This window comes from Salvelinus sp. IW2-2015, linkage group LG33, assembly GCF_002910315.2.
Source record: "Salvelinus sp. IW2-2015 linkage group LG33, ASM291031v2, whole genome shotgun sequence".
Classification (NCBI taxonomy): Eukaryota; Metazoa; Chordata; class Actinopteri; order Salmoniformes; family Salmonidae; genus Salvelinus; species Salvelinus sp. IW2-2015.
This window is the reverse complement of record NC_036872.1, coordinates 21,236,459-21,251,387: the sequence shown is the minus strand read 5'-3', so window position 1 is coordinate 21,251,387 and position 14,929 is coordinate 21,236,459. Positions and strand designations below refer to the sequence as shown.

General features: G+C 42.5%; 1 protein-coding gene across 1 annotated transcript in view; it reads right to left on the bottom strand.

The window, feature by feature from the left end:
• Window positions 1-12,748, bottom strand: part of LOC111957925 (sodium- and chloride-dependent GABA transporter ine) — a 58,592-nt gene extending 45,844 nt beyond the window's left edge. The window contains exons 1-2 of the mRNA XM_070436966.1: window positions 11,804-12,748; window positions 6,879-7,013 (exon numbers count right to left, since the gene is read on the bottom strand). Of these exons, the coding sequence (XP_070293067.1) occupies window positions 6,879-7,013; window positions 11,804-12,059 (391 nt within the window). The 5' untranslated portion in view covers window positions 12,060-12,748. The remainder of the gene's footprint in view (window positions 1-6,878; window positions 7,014-11,803) is intronic.
• Window positions 12,749-14,929: the final 2,181 nt, after the last annotated feature.

Below are 14,929 nucleotides of genomic sequence, written 5' to 3'. Positions count from 1 at the left end.
TGAATGCACATGGTTTTACTATAATCAAATCAAATTGTATTTGTCACATGCTTCGTTAACAACAGGTATAGACTAACAGTGAAATGCTTACTTACGGGCCTCTCCCAACAGTGGAGTCAGTCAGGTTTATCAATTGTAGATTGTTAAATATTATTGATCACTACACTAACAAGTGGGCTACACATTGTTACTGCATGGATGGTATAGTGTAAATACTCATGAGTGGGAGTTGACTGCATTCATTTTCTAATCTTTTATTCTGTGCAAACCCAGTAGGCTATCCGCCCAACGCATAATGTGTAAATAACTGATGTCAACAAAAGGTGTAGCATATTTTTAAGACCCAATTTTGAGTCGTGTCTGAGTATGATTACTTGCACAGTAATAATTTGATATTAAAACAGATTATGTCAGTAGGCAGATTATGCAAAAGTCACGTAAATACCTTTACGCCGATTTTTAAGATAAGCAGAGTTAAGTCAAAATTGAAGAATACGCCAATTAAAACACCTGGTTCTGAGCAATCTTTCAAATAATTAGAACATGTAAACACCGTAAAATCGGCGTTACAGCTATTTGATCTGCGCATGTGCTAGCACCAGCCGAACGAGCCTCCCTCTTTAGCGCGAGTGAAGTGCGTTCGGCACAACTGAATGCCCTCAAAGTATTCACACCCCTCGACCTTTTCCACATTTTGTTGTGTTACAACCTGAATTTAAAATGGATTAAATTGAGATGTTTTTGTCGCTGGTCTACACACAATACCGCATAATGTGAAAGTGGAATTAAGTTTTGCGAATTTTTTGAAAATGAAAAGCTGAAATTAGTCAAGTATTCAACCCCTTTGTTATGGCAAGCCTAAATAAGATCAGGAGTAAAAATGTGCTTAAGAAGTCACATAAGTTGCAGGGACTCACTCTGTGTGCAATAATTTAGTTCAACATCATTTTTGAATGACTACCTCATCTCTATAACCCACACATACAGATAATTGTAAGGTCACTCAGCCGAGCAGTGAATTTCAACCACAGATTCAACCACAAAAGACCAGGGAGGTTTTCCAATGCCTCGCAAAGAAGGGCCTAGTCCAGCTGTATTAGATGTTCCAATTGTGTCCAGTGCTGGTTTGACATTTGAGCAGAAAAAGGAYTTACTTTTATTGCAGCTACATCGTGACAAAGATCTGGAAAGGTTGAAACAGCTAAAATAACTTGATTTGGAAAGGTTGAAGCAGGATACATACGGAACAAGCTGAACTGCGGTTGCAACATCAGCGGCTAGAACTTGTCAGAGKAGGCAAGCTTTCAGGTGAATTTTCTTTTGAGAATGACTATTCAAGCTCCCCAATGGGCCGCTCTTCCCTTGGTCGTTCTCCACCTTTTGATGTTGCTGGTAATCTCCAGTTGTTGCCTAAATTTTATTGAAAAGGATCCTGATCTATTTTTTATGTTATTTGAACGTGTAGCAGACTCTCGGGCTAGGTCTGATGCACACCGTACTTTGATGCTACAGTGTGTTTCGACCGGTAAGGCTCACTCATCTCTTAGCGCTACAGATAGCGCTGATTATGTAAAWGGTTAAAACTGCTGTCCTGCATGCTTACGAGTTGGTCCCTGAAGCGTATCGACAGCGTTTCAGAACATTGAAAAACAGTCCCATGTTGAGTTCTCAATTCAATCGTTGATGTACTCGTCATGATGCAAGTAAAATCTGTAATTATTGTAAAGGTGAAGGCCACTGGAACGAATGTCCCTTGCACAAAGTCAAACTTAAATCTGACCTAGCGCAAGGTGAGGTTTCCCTTGGTGTCCCTTTTTTCCCGTTGACAGTGTTCATGTGATTTTGGGTAACAACGTAGCCGGTAGTCGTGTCTCCTCTGGTGGTTTCTTATACCCATCCCCTGTAGGGATTATCAATGAAAACGTACAGAGATTRCCGGAGGTATTCTCTGCATGCGCTGTGACTCGTGCTATGAGCCGTGCTGACACWACGGTCAAAARGAAACTTACACAACACATAGCCGAACAGTTTGATAATCCGTTAAATGATTTACCTTTGCCTATGTCCTGTAGTGATCTTGTGATGGAGCAGTCCACTGATCCTACCTTAAAAAGGTTTATTTGATGAAGTACTTCCGGTTGAGGTGGTAAGGAGTGCTGCCCAGGGTCACTACATTCAAGATCAGTTGTTGGTGAGGAAATTAACGCCTCACAGCAAAAGTTGTGGATGACACTATTGTTCAGATCGTGGTTCCTTCTAAGCTTCGAGATCTAGTTTTGAAAACGTCTCATGACGTTTCTGGTCAATTAGGTTTTACTAAGCCCTATGATCGAATTTTGTGGTCTCTTCAGCTGACTGAGAAGCCTAATCAGATGTTAAGGCCAGTCCCGCTACAACCTATTCCTGTTACAGGCCAGCCATTTGAGCATTTGATTATTTATTGTGTTGGACCCTTACCCTATTCTAAAGCTGGTAGCACCTACATGTTAACTGTGATGTGTCAGGCTACAAGATATCCTGCAYCCTATCCACTTKGCAACATTACCACTAAATCTGTTGTGAAGGCTTGTCACAGTTCATCTCAATTTTTTMAATACCTAAGGTGATTCAGAGCGATCAGGGTTCCAACTTCACTTCGCACAAGTCACAAGTCACAAAAAACATAATKAGGCCAGTGCTTATCATGCGCAGTCAAGGGGGCCTTGAGCGTTTTCAGACTTTGAAGTCACTGTTACGTGCGTACTGCACTGAATTAGAATGTGGCTGGGAAGAGGGGTTACCCTGGTTGCTACTCGCTGTCAAAMAAGTATCACAAGAGAGCACTGGGTTCAGTCCTAATGACCTTGTTTTTGGGCATACTGTGCATGGTCCCCTTGCTGTATTAAAAGGAGGATTGGAAGGTGGTTGAGCCTCCCCAAAATGTTTCGTCATATGTTAGTGGTTTCCGACACAGGTTGTATGTAGCTTGTGAAATGGCTAAAGAAAAACTAGCATCCTCTCAGGTGAGGTTGAAAAGGTTGTTTGACCGTTGAGCTGTGCTCGTTTGTCTTCTGAATTTGCTAAATCGTAACTGTGCTAAAACTGACGTGGTTAGTCCTGTTCTTTTGGTGGAATCCGTTGATCTGAGGTCAGCCAKTCCACCTTCACATACAGTGGCAGAGTGTGATGGTGAGGGGGTGCCGGGCCCTGATGGTATTTTGCAGGGTAGGTTGATGAATTCAGAGTCCCTTGCAAACTTTTTGTTGTTGGGTTTGTTGATTTGATTTGATCACTGAGTTTCAGTCTGTTTGCTGATACCTTCTCATACACATTTGGTAGTGCACGATATTGATGTTGGGACTGTTGTCCCCATTAAACAACGTTTTTATCGTGTCTCATTGGAGAAGCTACGTCACTTGGACTCAGGGATTAAGTACATGCTAGTTAATGATATCGCTGTACCATCATTCTCCAGTTGGGCCTCCCCGTGTCTCTTGGTGAGCAAGCCAGATGGTTCTTAGGTTTTACACTGACTACCGGAAGGTTAGTGTGACAAAACCGGACTGTTACCCACTCCCACGGACGGAAGYTTGTGTTGACCAGGTTGGTGCTGCCCGGTTTGTCAGCAAGTTTGATTTACTGAAGGGTTACTGGCAGGTGCCTTTGTCATCAAAAGCTCGTGAAATATCTGCTTTTATTACTCCTTCAGGTCTTTTCTCCTATACGGTCATGAGTCATGAGGCCTACGCAACGCTCCTGCTATGCTTCAGCGTCTTATGAATAGGGTGATCTCTGGCGTTGAAGGCTGTGCTGTTTATCTAGATTATGTGGTTGTTTATAGTGACACTTGGGAGCAACATCTGGTGCGGATACGGACTCTGGGCGTTTGGCTGAGGCCTGTCTCACTGGGAACTTAGCCAAATGTGAGATTCCCCAGGCAACAGTGARKTACCTCGGCAGAGTGGTCGGGCAGGGTCTTGTTCTCCTGGTGCGGGCTAAAGTGGCCGCTATCGATCGGTTTCCACCGCCCACCACCAAGAAGGAGCTGCAACGCTTCCTAGGTATGGTTGGGTATTATCGGGGATTTTGCTACAACTTCTCCACGGTTGTAGCACCTCTGATCTATTGAAGAGGGCTGATAGCAGGAAGACCAGATGATGTCAGAGTGCTTTTGAAAATGTGAAACTGCTTCTTAGCTCTGACCCTGTGTTGGCTGCCCCACGATTGGAACAGCCTTTCAGCCTATATGTGGATGCCAGTAATGTGGGGGCAGGTGCCATGTTGCTTCAAGCAGATGAAGGAGGTGTTGAAKGTCCTGTTAGCTGTTAAACTTTRAGGAGAAATGGCTATCAGTTGAATTATTCAGTGGGGGAGAAGGAGGCCCTTGCCTTAATCTGGGCGTTGCAGCATTTTGAGGTATATGTGGGGTTGGGTGTGGTCCCTATTGTGGTTTACACTGACCACAACCCCCTTACTTTCCTGCACACCATGCTTTGCCTAAATCGCAGGTTTATGCGCTGATGTTTGTTGCTGCAGCCGTTCCATTTGGATGTACAACATGTAAAAGGTGTGGATAATGTGGTGGCTGATGRGCTTTCCCGTGCACCAATTTAGTCAATCTTTGGACACCTTTGTTGCGTTCGTTTTTCTTTTCTGTTGGTGGTCTGTACAGGGTTTATTTTGTCCTTCCTGTTGCTCTGGCTTCTGCTCTCGTCACCCGGTCTCCATTTCTCTCTCGTAAATTGTTGCTTCCGGGCACCGTGGTTGCGGAGGTTGGATGGGGGGGGGGCAATTTGGTTGGATTGGTGTCATGGGCATCTGGTGGGCCTCTTACCTTTATGGTTTGTATAGTATTTTGTGTCTGAACCTTTATTAGTTATGGTTTTTGATCAGTTGTAATTGTAGATTGTGTTTTCGGGTCCTTGTTAGTCCCKGATTTTTATGGGAGGGGGTGTTCCCTGCCGCCTTCTCTGTGTTTGTGCTTTTATTTGCAGATTGGGGACAGGTGGAGCTGATTGGGTCGTTAAGGTGACCAGTTGCACCTGGGTTTGGGATCAACTAGGAGATAAAAGTTCCTGGTGCCCAGTCCTGGCTCTCTCTCTCCACAAGCACCATTMTGTTTTGTGATCTGGTTGATTATGTTTTTTGATTAGGTGAACCCTTCAACACTTACACACATTTTACCTTCATCCATGCATCTCCATTACACKCCTCACATGCCTACTTTCACACTTCACAGGTTAGTTTTCCTTTGTAGTTTTATACTTGGTTKGTTATATAATAAATATTTTTCTTACTCCTTAACTGCCAATATGTGGATTGGAAGGTGTTTGTCACCATCTATTGGTAGATGGGTAAAGATGTAAAAAGCAGACACTGAATATCCCTTTGAGCATGGTGAAGTTATTGATTGCACTTTGGATGGTGTATCAATACACCCAGTCACTAAAAAGARACAGGCATCCTTCTTAACTCAGTTGCCGGAGAGTAAAGAAACTGCTCATGAGGCCAATGGTGTGACTTTAAAACAGTTACATAGTTTCTCARATCTCAGCCATTAAACTGAGGGGGGATCAACAACATTGTAGTTACTCTACAATTCTAACCCAATTGACAGAGTGAAAAGAAGGAAGCCTGTACAGAATACAAATATTCCAAAACATGCATCCTGTTTGCAACAAGGCAAGTATTACTGCAAAAAAAGTGGCAAAGCAATTCACTTTTTGTCCTGAATACAAAGTGTTGTGTTGTATTGGATTTACCCCAAACATATTACGGAGTACCACTCTCCCCATTTTCAAGCATAGTAATGGCTGCATCATGTTATTGGTATGCTTGTAATCGTTAAGGACTGGGGAATTTTTCAGGATAAAAAAAGAAACGGAAAGGAGCTAAGAACAAGCAAACTCTTAAAGGAAAACCTGGTTCAGTCTGCTTTCCACCAGACACTGAGAGATGAATTCACCTTTCAGCAGGACAATAACCTAAAACCCAAGGCCAAATCTACACTGGAGTTGCTTACCAAGAAGACAGTGAATGTTCCCAAGTGGCCGAGTTACAGTTTTGACTTAAATCCTCTTGAAAATCTATAACAAGACCTGAAAATGGTTGTCTAGCAATGATCAATAACCAATTTGACAGAGCTTGAAGAATTCTGAAAATAATAAAATGGACAAATGATGGAAAGCTCTTTGATATTTCTGTATTTCATTTTCAATACATTTGCAAAAATGMCCAACATGTTTTCACTTTGTCATTATGGGGTATTGTGTGTAGATTGATGAAGGAAAAAAATMATTGAATCCATTTTGAATAGCACAACAAAATGTGGAATAAGTCAAGGGATAGGAATACTTTCTGAAGGCACTGTATGCGTCTTAGAAGTAGTTTCACATACAAACTTTACATGTCTGAACTCAGAATCAAATATGCTTCCCAAAAATAACATGGTCTCTGTGGWAGAACATTTATCAGAGTGCCATCAGGTAGCCTGATTTCAGATTTGTCCGTGTAAACAGGATTATTAGGGAAATCGGTGTAATTGTAGTAATCAAACTATTTTATTAAATCTGACCAGACTAAAATTGCATTACCATGTGAATGTAACCATGCGCAATGTTGAGTGACACCGGAACCTGATAAGACAGTTATTTATCCCTTCCCCTTTTGAACAYTGGCAAACTGACTGAGCCTCCATGTGTTAATCCCTTTACCTCTGCCAAGTAGGCCTACTGTTTGTATGCACTTATTAAAACACCATTGCCTCTTTGCTGGACTGTTCCACGTTGACTAAAAACAAACAGGAAATGGTAGCTAAATGCTTAATAAAAACAGCCTGTGGCTGTTCTTGCACATAATGTGAGGCCTTGGTAAACAATAGGCCTGTGGATATCACTCACCTTTGAACAAGGGGCAGATTTTGGCTAGAGCGTGCACTGGTCCCAGTCGGGTGTACTGCCCAATGGCAAACTCCATGAAGAGCAGTGGGATTCCACACAGAAACAGCATGAGAAAGTAAGGAATGAGGAAGGCCCCTAAAGTGAAGGACACAAATAGATTAGTAATATAAGAACAGTAAAATCCATTTCTTGTTTAATTTGTGAGTAATTACAGACCACCGTGGATCTGTTCCACGGTTGTGACTAGACGAAGAACACCTACGACCGGAAGTGACTTTTCGTAGCAGYTTAGGAGAGCATTTTAGCTAACCCTAACCCTTTTCCTAACCTTCACCTAATTCTCCTAACCTGCTACGTTAKATTTTCCTAACCTGCTGCTTAAGTTCTAAGATGCTACGAAAGTCACTTCCGGTCTCGTAGTCAAAACCTGTTCCCCAGGTGCTAATTAGAAAAATTAACCAAGTGATCATTGGTTTAGAGAAGACAAAGGACCAGGCTAGAAATCATATCAGATGACAGTAAATACACTATACAGTGCTTTCGGAAAGTATTCACACCCCTTGACTTTTTCCACATTTTGTTACGTTATAGCCTTATTCTAAAATTGATTAAACTGTTTATCCCCCCCCCCCCTCAATCTACACACAATACCCCATAATGACAAAGCAAAAACAGGTTTAGACATTTTTGCTAATTTATGAAAAATAAAAACTGCAATATCACATTTACATAAGTATTCAGACCCTTTACTCAGTACTGAAGCACCTTTGGCAGCGACTACAGCATCGAGTCTTCTTGGGTATGATGCTACAAGCTTGGCACACCTGTATTTGGAGAGTTTCTCACATTCTTCTMTGAGAGTTGCTGCACAGCTATTTTCAGGTCTCTCCAGAGATGTTAGATCAGGTTCAAGTCCGGGCTCTGGCTGGGCCTCTCAAGGAAATTCAGAGACTTGTCCCGAAGCCACTCCTGCGTTGTCTTGGCTGTGTGCTTAGGGTCGTTGTTCTGWTAGAAGGTGGACATTCAACCCAGTCTAAGGTCCTGAGTGCTCTGGAGCAGGTTTTCATCAAGGATCTCTCTATATTTTGCTCCGTTCATCTTTGCCTCGATACGGACTAGTCTCCCAGTCCCTGCCGCTGACAAATATCCCCACAGCATGATGCTGCCACCAACATGCCAAAGAGTTCAATTTTGGTTTCATCAGACCAGAGAATCTTGTTTCTCYTGGTCTGAGAGCCTTTAGGTGCCTTTTGGCAAACTCCAAGTGGGCTGTCATGTGCCTTTTACTGAGGAGTGGCTTCCGTCTGGCCACTCTACCWTAAAGGCCTGATTGGTGTAGTGCTGCAGAGATGGTTGTCGTTCCAGGAGGTTCTCCCATATGACAACTAGCTAAACACTAAGAAGGATGAATAGACAACACATGGTGTCTTACTATAATGACAGTGTCTAATTTCCCTACGTTACAACTAGGATAGTCATTACAGCAGTATACTTGTTTCAAGCCCTCCGGTAAGGGAATGAGATACAGGCTCCTCATTGTAATTTTGACGGGCGTGATCTGATTTTGAAGTCGCAGACAGGGCTACCTCATCACGAGCCCGACTCATGTCCGCTACATTCAACCCCCTTTGACCTCCTSCCCCTCTGAACACTGGTCTCACGTGGGAGAAATCACCGTCTTGACCATTCGACCAAGAGGGCTCCCTCATCAAGAGACCCTCATGTCTGCTACACAATCTGGGATGTGAATGAATGACAGAYGAATTTAGAGCCTGCTAATTTAGTGCCTGAGCAAACCAGTGTGACGTGTTCGTCAAGGTAGCACCTTTCTGTTATACAGTGAGGTCCGTGGCAAGATTTATAAACACAAAGACATGAWTCCTGCCCATTTCTAAACCATCCCTGAACTTTGACTTTGGGGTTAGCGAAGCTATTTTAAACCCCATGGCAAGGCAGAAGAGGGCAACACATTCTGAACGTGGAATGAAAGAGAGCTCTGTTTGATTCTGAGAGYGTTTTCTTGAAAATAAATTGTAGCCTACGTTGCTACCATGACAAAGACCAAAGCCGGTGGGAGTACCATGTCAAGTGTTATGGTTGCAGCTTCACCTATTAAGGCCTATTATTTTAGGGTGTTGCTATTGGCCACCAAGTGCTAAGTCAGTATCTAGATKATGTGTGTGAAATGCTTGATAGTGTGTGTGATGTTAACAGAGTTCCAGTCAGTATCKGAATGGGTGATTAACAATAACATGGTCTWAAATACATCTAAAATGAAAAGCATTGTATTTGGTTCAAAACATTTTCTAAGACCGAAACCTCAACTGGAGTTGTGTATAAAGGGTGTGACCATTGAGCAAGGTGAGGAAGCTAAACTCCTAGGGATGATCAGTTATCATGGTTAAGCCATATTGACAATGTTGTTGTGAAGATGAGGAGGAGTATGTCTGTTATAAAAAGATATTCTGCGTTTGACACAAATCAACTGTACTAGTTGTTCAGGCTCTGGTCTTGTCCCATCTTGATTATTGTCTGGTAATAATGTCAAGTGCAGCAAAGAAAGATCTAGCAAAAATGCAGCTGGCTCAAAACAGAGCAGCACTCCTTGCCCTTAACTGCACATACAGAACTAACATCAACAACATGCCAGTCTTTCATTTTTGAGGGTTTACGAGAGATGAACTGATTCTCTTGTAGTTTTTATGAGAAGTATTACTGTAACGAAAATTCCAGATTGTCTGCATAATCAAATAACATTCGGCTCAGACACACAAACAGGGGTCTCTTCACAATCCCCAAGTTCAAAATGAATTCACAACAACGTACAGTTCTATACACAGCCATGTTAGCATGGAACTCCCATCTCCAATTACTCAAGCAAACAACAAAATTACCATTAAAAACAATTAAACAACATTTAATGGAATGGTGGGGACAGTGAGGGTACACGCGCACACACATTACACAGAATTTGTTGTTGTATTGTATGTACTATTATTTTTTGTTGTTGTATATCATTGCATTTTACATTTCTGTGACTGTCCTTGTCCATCAGTGTTTTGTTACTTGTCATGTTTGTGTGGACCCCAGGATGCTGCTGCTTCGGCAAAAGATAACGGGGATCGAATAAAATATAAACAGGGAAATACAACAGAACACAATCATCAGTGTCTGTTGTTGAGATTTTTTGTTGTTTTGCTGTGTCATTCTTGATATGCCTGCATCTCAGCTAGATCTCAACTGTGCCAGACAAGCCAAGGCAATGCAAAGTCACGACATTAAACAAATTATATAAAACCAGTGATGCCATTGAAACAAATTGCTTGGTCATCGTTGTGCCCTTGTAGGTCCTCCTCACACTTATAGTTAACTATCATAATCATTTACCTAGCGGTTAATTTTCAGCACGAAACATACTTCTTCTGATGTACTTATGTGTCTTGTTTCAGGACCTTTATCACCTTGTTAATTACTGTCAATTATGTTCAAGGTTTTTTGTTGTTGTTGCAAAAACAGGAAACCCCCAACCGGTTGGCCAAGAACTAACTTTTCAAAATCTCTTTTGTTCCTCTTCGGCACAATTTCAACTCATAGATCAGAAGTCTAAAAAGTGAGGGTGGTGCAGTGAGTCCTACTGGATTACAACCATAGGTTTCTTCTCCCCAATAAATGTACATAGTAACATGGCGGAGAGTTGCCTCTTGGCTCTTTCAAAAAGTCCACTTCATAACAGTTAATCTCAACCTGGCGTAGCCTTGGCGTAGTTTAGCTAAATCCTATTCTAAAGACATGCAAGTAAGATTAGATCAGCAAGTAAGATTAGATCAGCAAGTAAGATTAGATCAAGTAGGTCAAATGTCATACATCCATCTAGAAACAAACATCCAACATCAATAAAAGTCGATGCGCTCCTGCTGAAATATAATTAGCATCGTTTTAAAAAATCCCCATAAAAATGTGTCAGTTTAAGCTAGAAATATMTTTTTTTGCATCGGATGCGTCTCAATCCACTGTATCCGCCGATGTTGCACTTCCACATCTGCAGTGAAAGGTGACAGAGCTAGAGTGGTGTTTGTCAGACCATGAGACATCACGAAAAACGGTCTTCTCACAAAATCGTCTGTAGCAACCGAACGGTTTGGCCGACAAACTATTACCCCTCTATGGAAAGATGACTCTCACAAACACGCCGGTGTTCTCCGTTTTGCTATACGACCCCCACAAGCGTCTTGGAACACATCTGAAGTTGGTACAACTGATCTACCAACTTCTCTCTGTAGCGTCCAAACAGTTTGTTCTACACACTAATATGACCCTCTCTGGAAAAGTGAGACTCTCACTTGTTGGTTGTTTTGCTCTAGGACACCTACAGACCTCCCAAGACTTGTCTGTATGTTCACCGGTACCAGTTGGAAACATTCATGGAAGTTAATATGGAGACTGTTTAATGACAAAAATAAGGGGTTAAATACATGTAAAAATTTTGATAAAAGTCTAAGCCACAGTTAGACAGGGCTTTGACTGTAATGGGTTAAACAATGAATACATTAACTTTATTCTGAAAGCAAGTCCTTGTTTCACGGTGAAAACACTAATCTCTGTTTGAGGCCATTGTTCAACCAAAGGCACTCACATGTGGCTCATGAAGTTTAGCCTACAGGGTTGCAAACATATGGCATGTGCCTAAGCTGGTTCAGTAATTAGACTGGTTTATAAATTAAACAAACCAAAAAAATCTTCCTGCACCGCATTCTGTATTTACATTTCCACATGTTCAGGATCTGACTTATGCACAATAGCAGTGTGGAACGCACACACTTTAAATCTAGATTATTGACATTACATTTCCCCTCTCCTTCCGTTGTTCTGCCAGTATTTTATAGGCTATGGACCCAAAGACTCAATAATAGCCTACATGTGCTTACCTCCACCGCTCCTGTAGCAGAGGTATGGAAACCGCCACACGTTCCCAAGTCCAACCGCGTACCCCACGGATGCAAGGACAAACTCAAGGCGGCGGCCCCAGATGGCTCTTTCTGCAGTCATGTGCCCCACTTTCTTTGGTAACATACCCTCTACGTTTAAGGGTGCTTTCAGATCGATATTCGTCTCCTCTTTGTAAACCCCATGGCGAATGGATAGTTTGGTGGTGGATGCTGCATTTTCGGACCCCACTCCCATTTTAACGTGTAAACTAGTAGTCTTTAACTCCCACCAAACAAGTTCAATTACGCTATGGGCTATTATGCTACTATTACTAAACAGATAATATCACTCAAATTTACACACACGCTAAATGTGACGAGAGAGAACCTGTCTTTCAGAACCGTTATTCTGCATATTATGACAAAYCATAGAGCAAGACATTGATAAGACACACGACTAAGATATGTCTAAGTCAATTAAAGACAATCCCAACAACTAAATTCCTTATGAAACACAATTGTATTGCAAGTAGCTTAAGTCTACGACGTGCGCTATCTAGACTGTAGGCATCAGACATCTCATTCAATAACTGCCTGACATATCACAAGATGAAATGCCCCGATCTACTCGTAATTAACATGCAGACTAATATGCCCTAAACTCCCYGTAACCCACCGCAACATTGACCTGCAAGTTATCATACTACCTGCTTATGTACCATCAGTGTTACACAAAAAGAATGTTCGGTAACCCGCCCCCACGTGCCGTAGTTTTCCGTTAGCTACACTGTATAATAATAATGACGAGATGGTCTTGTTTCCGCKCCAACAATTGGAGGCGTTGTCCCAAAATCGGAAATGCAGGCGGTCTGCTTATTACCGCTTGGACAAATTTTGACGAAAGTGGACCCTTTCGTTCGCCTCTTCCTCTCTGGTAGCGATGACCTTCTGACGAGCGCGAATGTGATGTCCGATGTAGCCCCGCCCCTCATCCAACGTCTCTGTCTTATTGGCGCTGTGTTACGTGTTATAATACCCCCTAGGACTAACTCAACTGTCCTTTGTAAATTCTTTAAGTATACTTGTATTCACATTTTGTATCGATTTATTATTGTAATACAAATAAATTAAATTAAATAAAATAGAAAACATTTTCAGTGGAAGAGAAAGCAGATGCACACTTCATTACAATCRATGACTCAAATCATTTCCCCTGTATGAAGACATATGATCAGATGTACTTCCAAACACTGTTCGAATAGGCCTACTGAAAAAGCTAGAATCTTTAACTGAAACAATAACAAAGACACAACCCYCCTCCGTTTTCATGGGCCTTGAGAACGCTCAAATTCATAGATGCAAGGACTGACCCTCCATGATATCAAAATTATAGTTTTAACCATGTTTTGAGGCTGTACAGTGTTTGTTGTCCCCACGATGAAATCGGGGAGGGGCCTGTGAATCTTTCTCCATCCATAAGTACTTTAGTTACACGCGATATCTCAGACAGCACTGGSCCGATTTTGACGAAACATGGGTGAATGCTGCGTCTTGCCATAGAGATCCGGCATTTAAAAAAATTCACTGATTGGCCCAAGGCGGGAGCTGTAGTAATTCACAGAAATGTGTTAGTCGCATGCAATATCTCAATTAATCTCAATTGGCCCAAGGGGAGCGCTGCATCATTCGTGGGGAATGACATTTTTAACCTTTATTTAACTAGGCAAGTCTGTTAAGAACAAATTCTTATTTACAATGGCAGTCTACCAGGGAACAGTGAGTTAACTGCCTTGTTCAGGGGCTGAACAACAGATTTTTACCTTGTCAGCTCAGGGATTCGATCCAGCAACCTTTCGGTTACTGGCCCAACTCTCTAACCACCTGCCGCCCCAAAATGTTTACATTTATTGCCTTGTTTACAAGCATATATTTTGGGTTCTGATGGATACAAGCAAATATAGAGATTTACACTGTAATCAAAACGTCACGCCAGCGTGAGCCTACACGAAACACAGCCCATATTTGAAGTGTTTCTAAAATCCCCTATGGGAAAAATGAATGGTGGAAAAATGATTGGATCCATTTCCCTGTTTGACTGCTAGGTTTTATGGGTTTTATTCATGTATTTTTTACACTGGTGGGGGYGTGCCAAGACTGAGGCAGGGTGGCATCAACACAGCGCCCCCGGTCAGTCATCTAGTGTATATATAAATCATTGGTTCAATATAATGACATATAAACGCAGCAATTTTTTTTWACTTCCTCTCACTGTCAACTGCGTTTATTTTCAGCAAACTAAACATGTGTAAATATTTGTATGAACATAAGATTCAACAACTTAGACATAAACTGAACAAGTTCCACAGACATGTGACTAACATAAATGGAATAATGTGTCCCTGAACAAAGGGGGGGGGGTCAAAATTAAAAGTAACAGTCAGTATCTGGTGTGGCCAACAGCTGCATTAAGTACAGCAGTGCATCTCCTCCTCATGGACTGCACCAGATTTGCCTGTTTTTGCTGTGAGATTTTACCCCACTCTTCCAKCAAGGCACCTGCAAGTTCCCGGACATTTCTGGGGGGAATGGCCCTAGCCCTCACCCTCCGATCCAACAGGTCCCAGATGTGCTCAATGGGATTGAGATCCGGGCTCTTCGCTGACCATGGCAGAACACTGACATTCCTGTCTTGCAGGAAATCACGCACAGAACGAGCAYTATGGCTGGTGGCATTGTCATGCCAGAATGAGCCTGCAGGAAGGGTACCACATGAGGGAGGAGTATGGCTTCCCTGTAACGCACAGCATTGAGATTGCCTGCAATGACAAAAAGCTCAGTCCGATGATGCTGTGACACACCGCCCCAGACCATGACGGACCCTCCACCTCCAAATCAATCCCGCTCCAGAGTGCAGGCCTCGGTGTAATGCTCATTCCTTCGACGATAAACGCAAATCCGACCATCACCCCTGGTGAGACAAAACCACGACTCGTCAGTGAAGAGCACTTTTTGCCCGTCCTGTCTGGTCCAGCGACGGTGGGTTTGTGCCCATAGGCGACGTTGTTGCCGGTGATGTCTGGTGAGGACCTGCCTTACAACAGGCCTACTACAAGCCCTCAGTCCAGC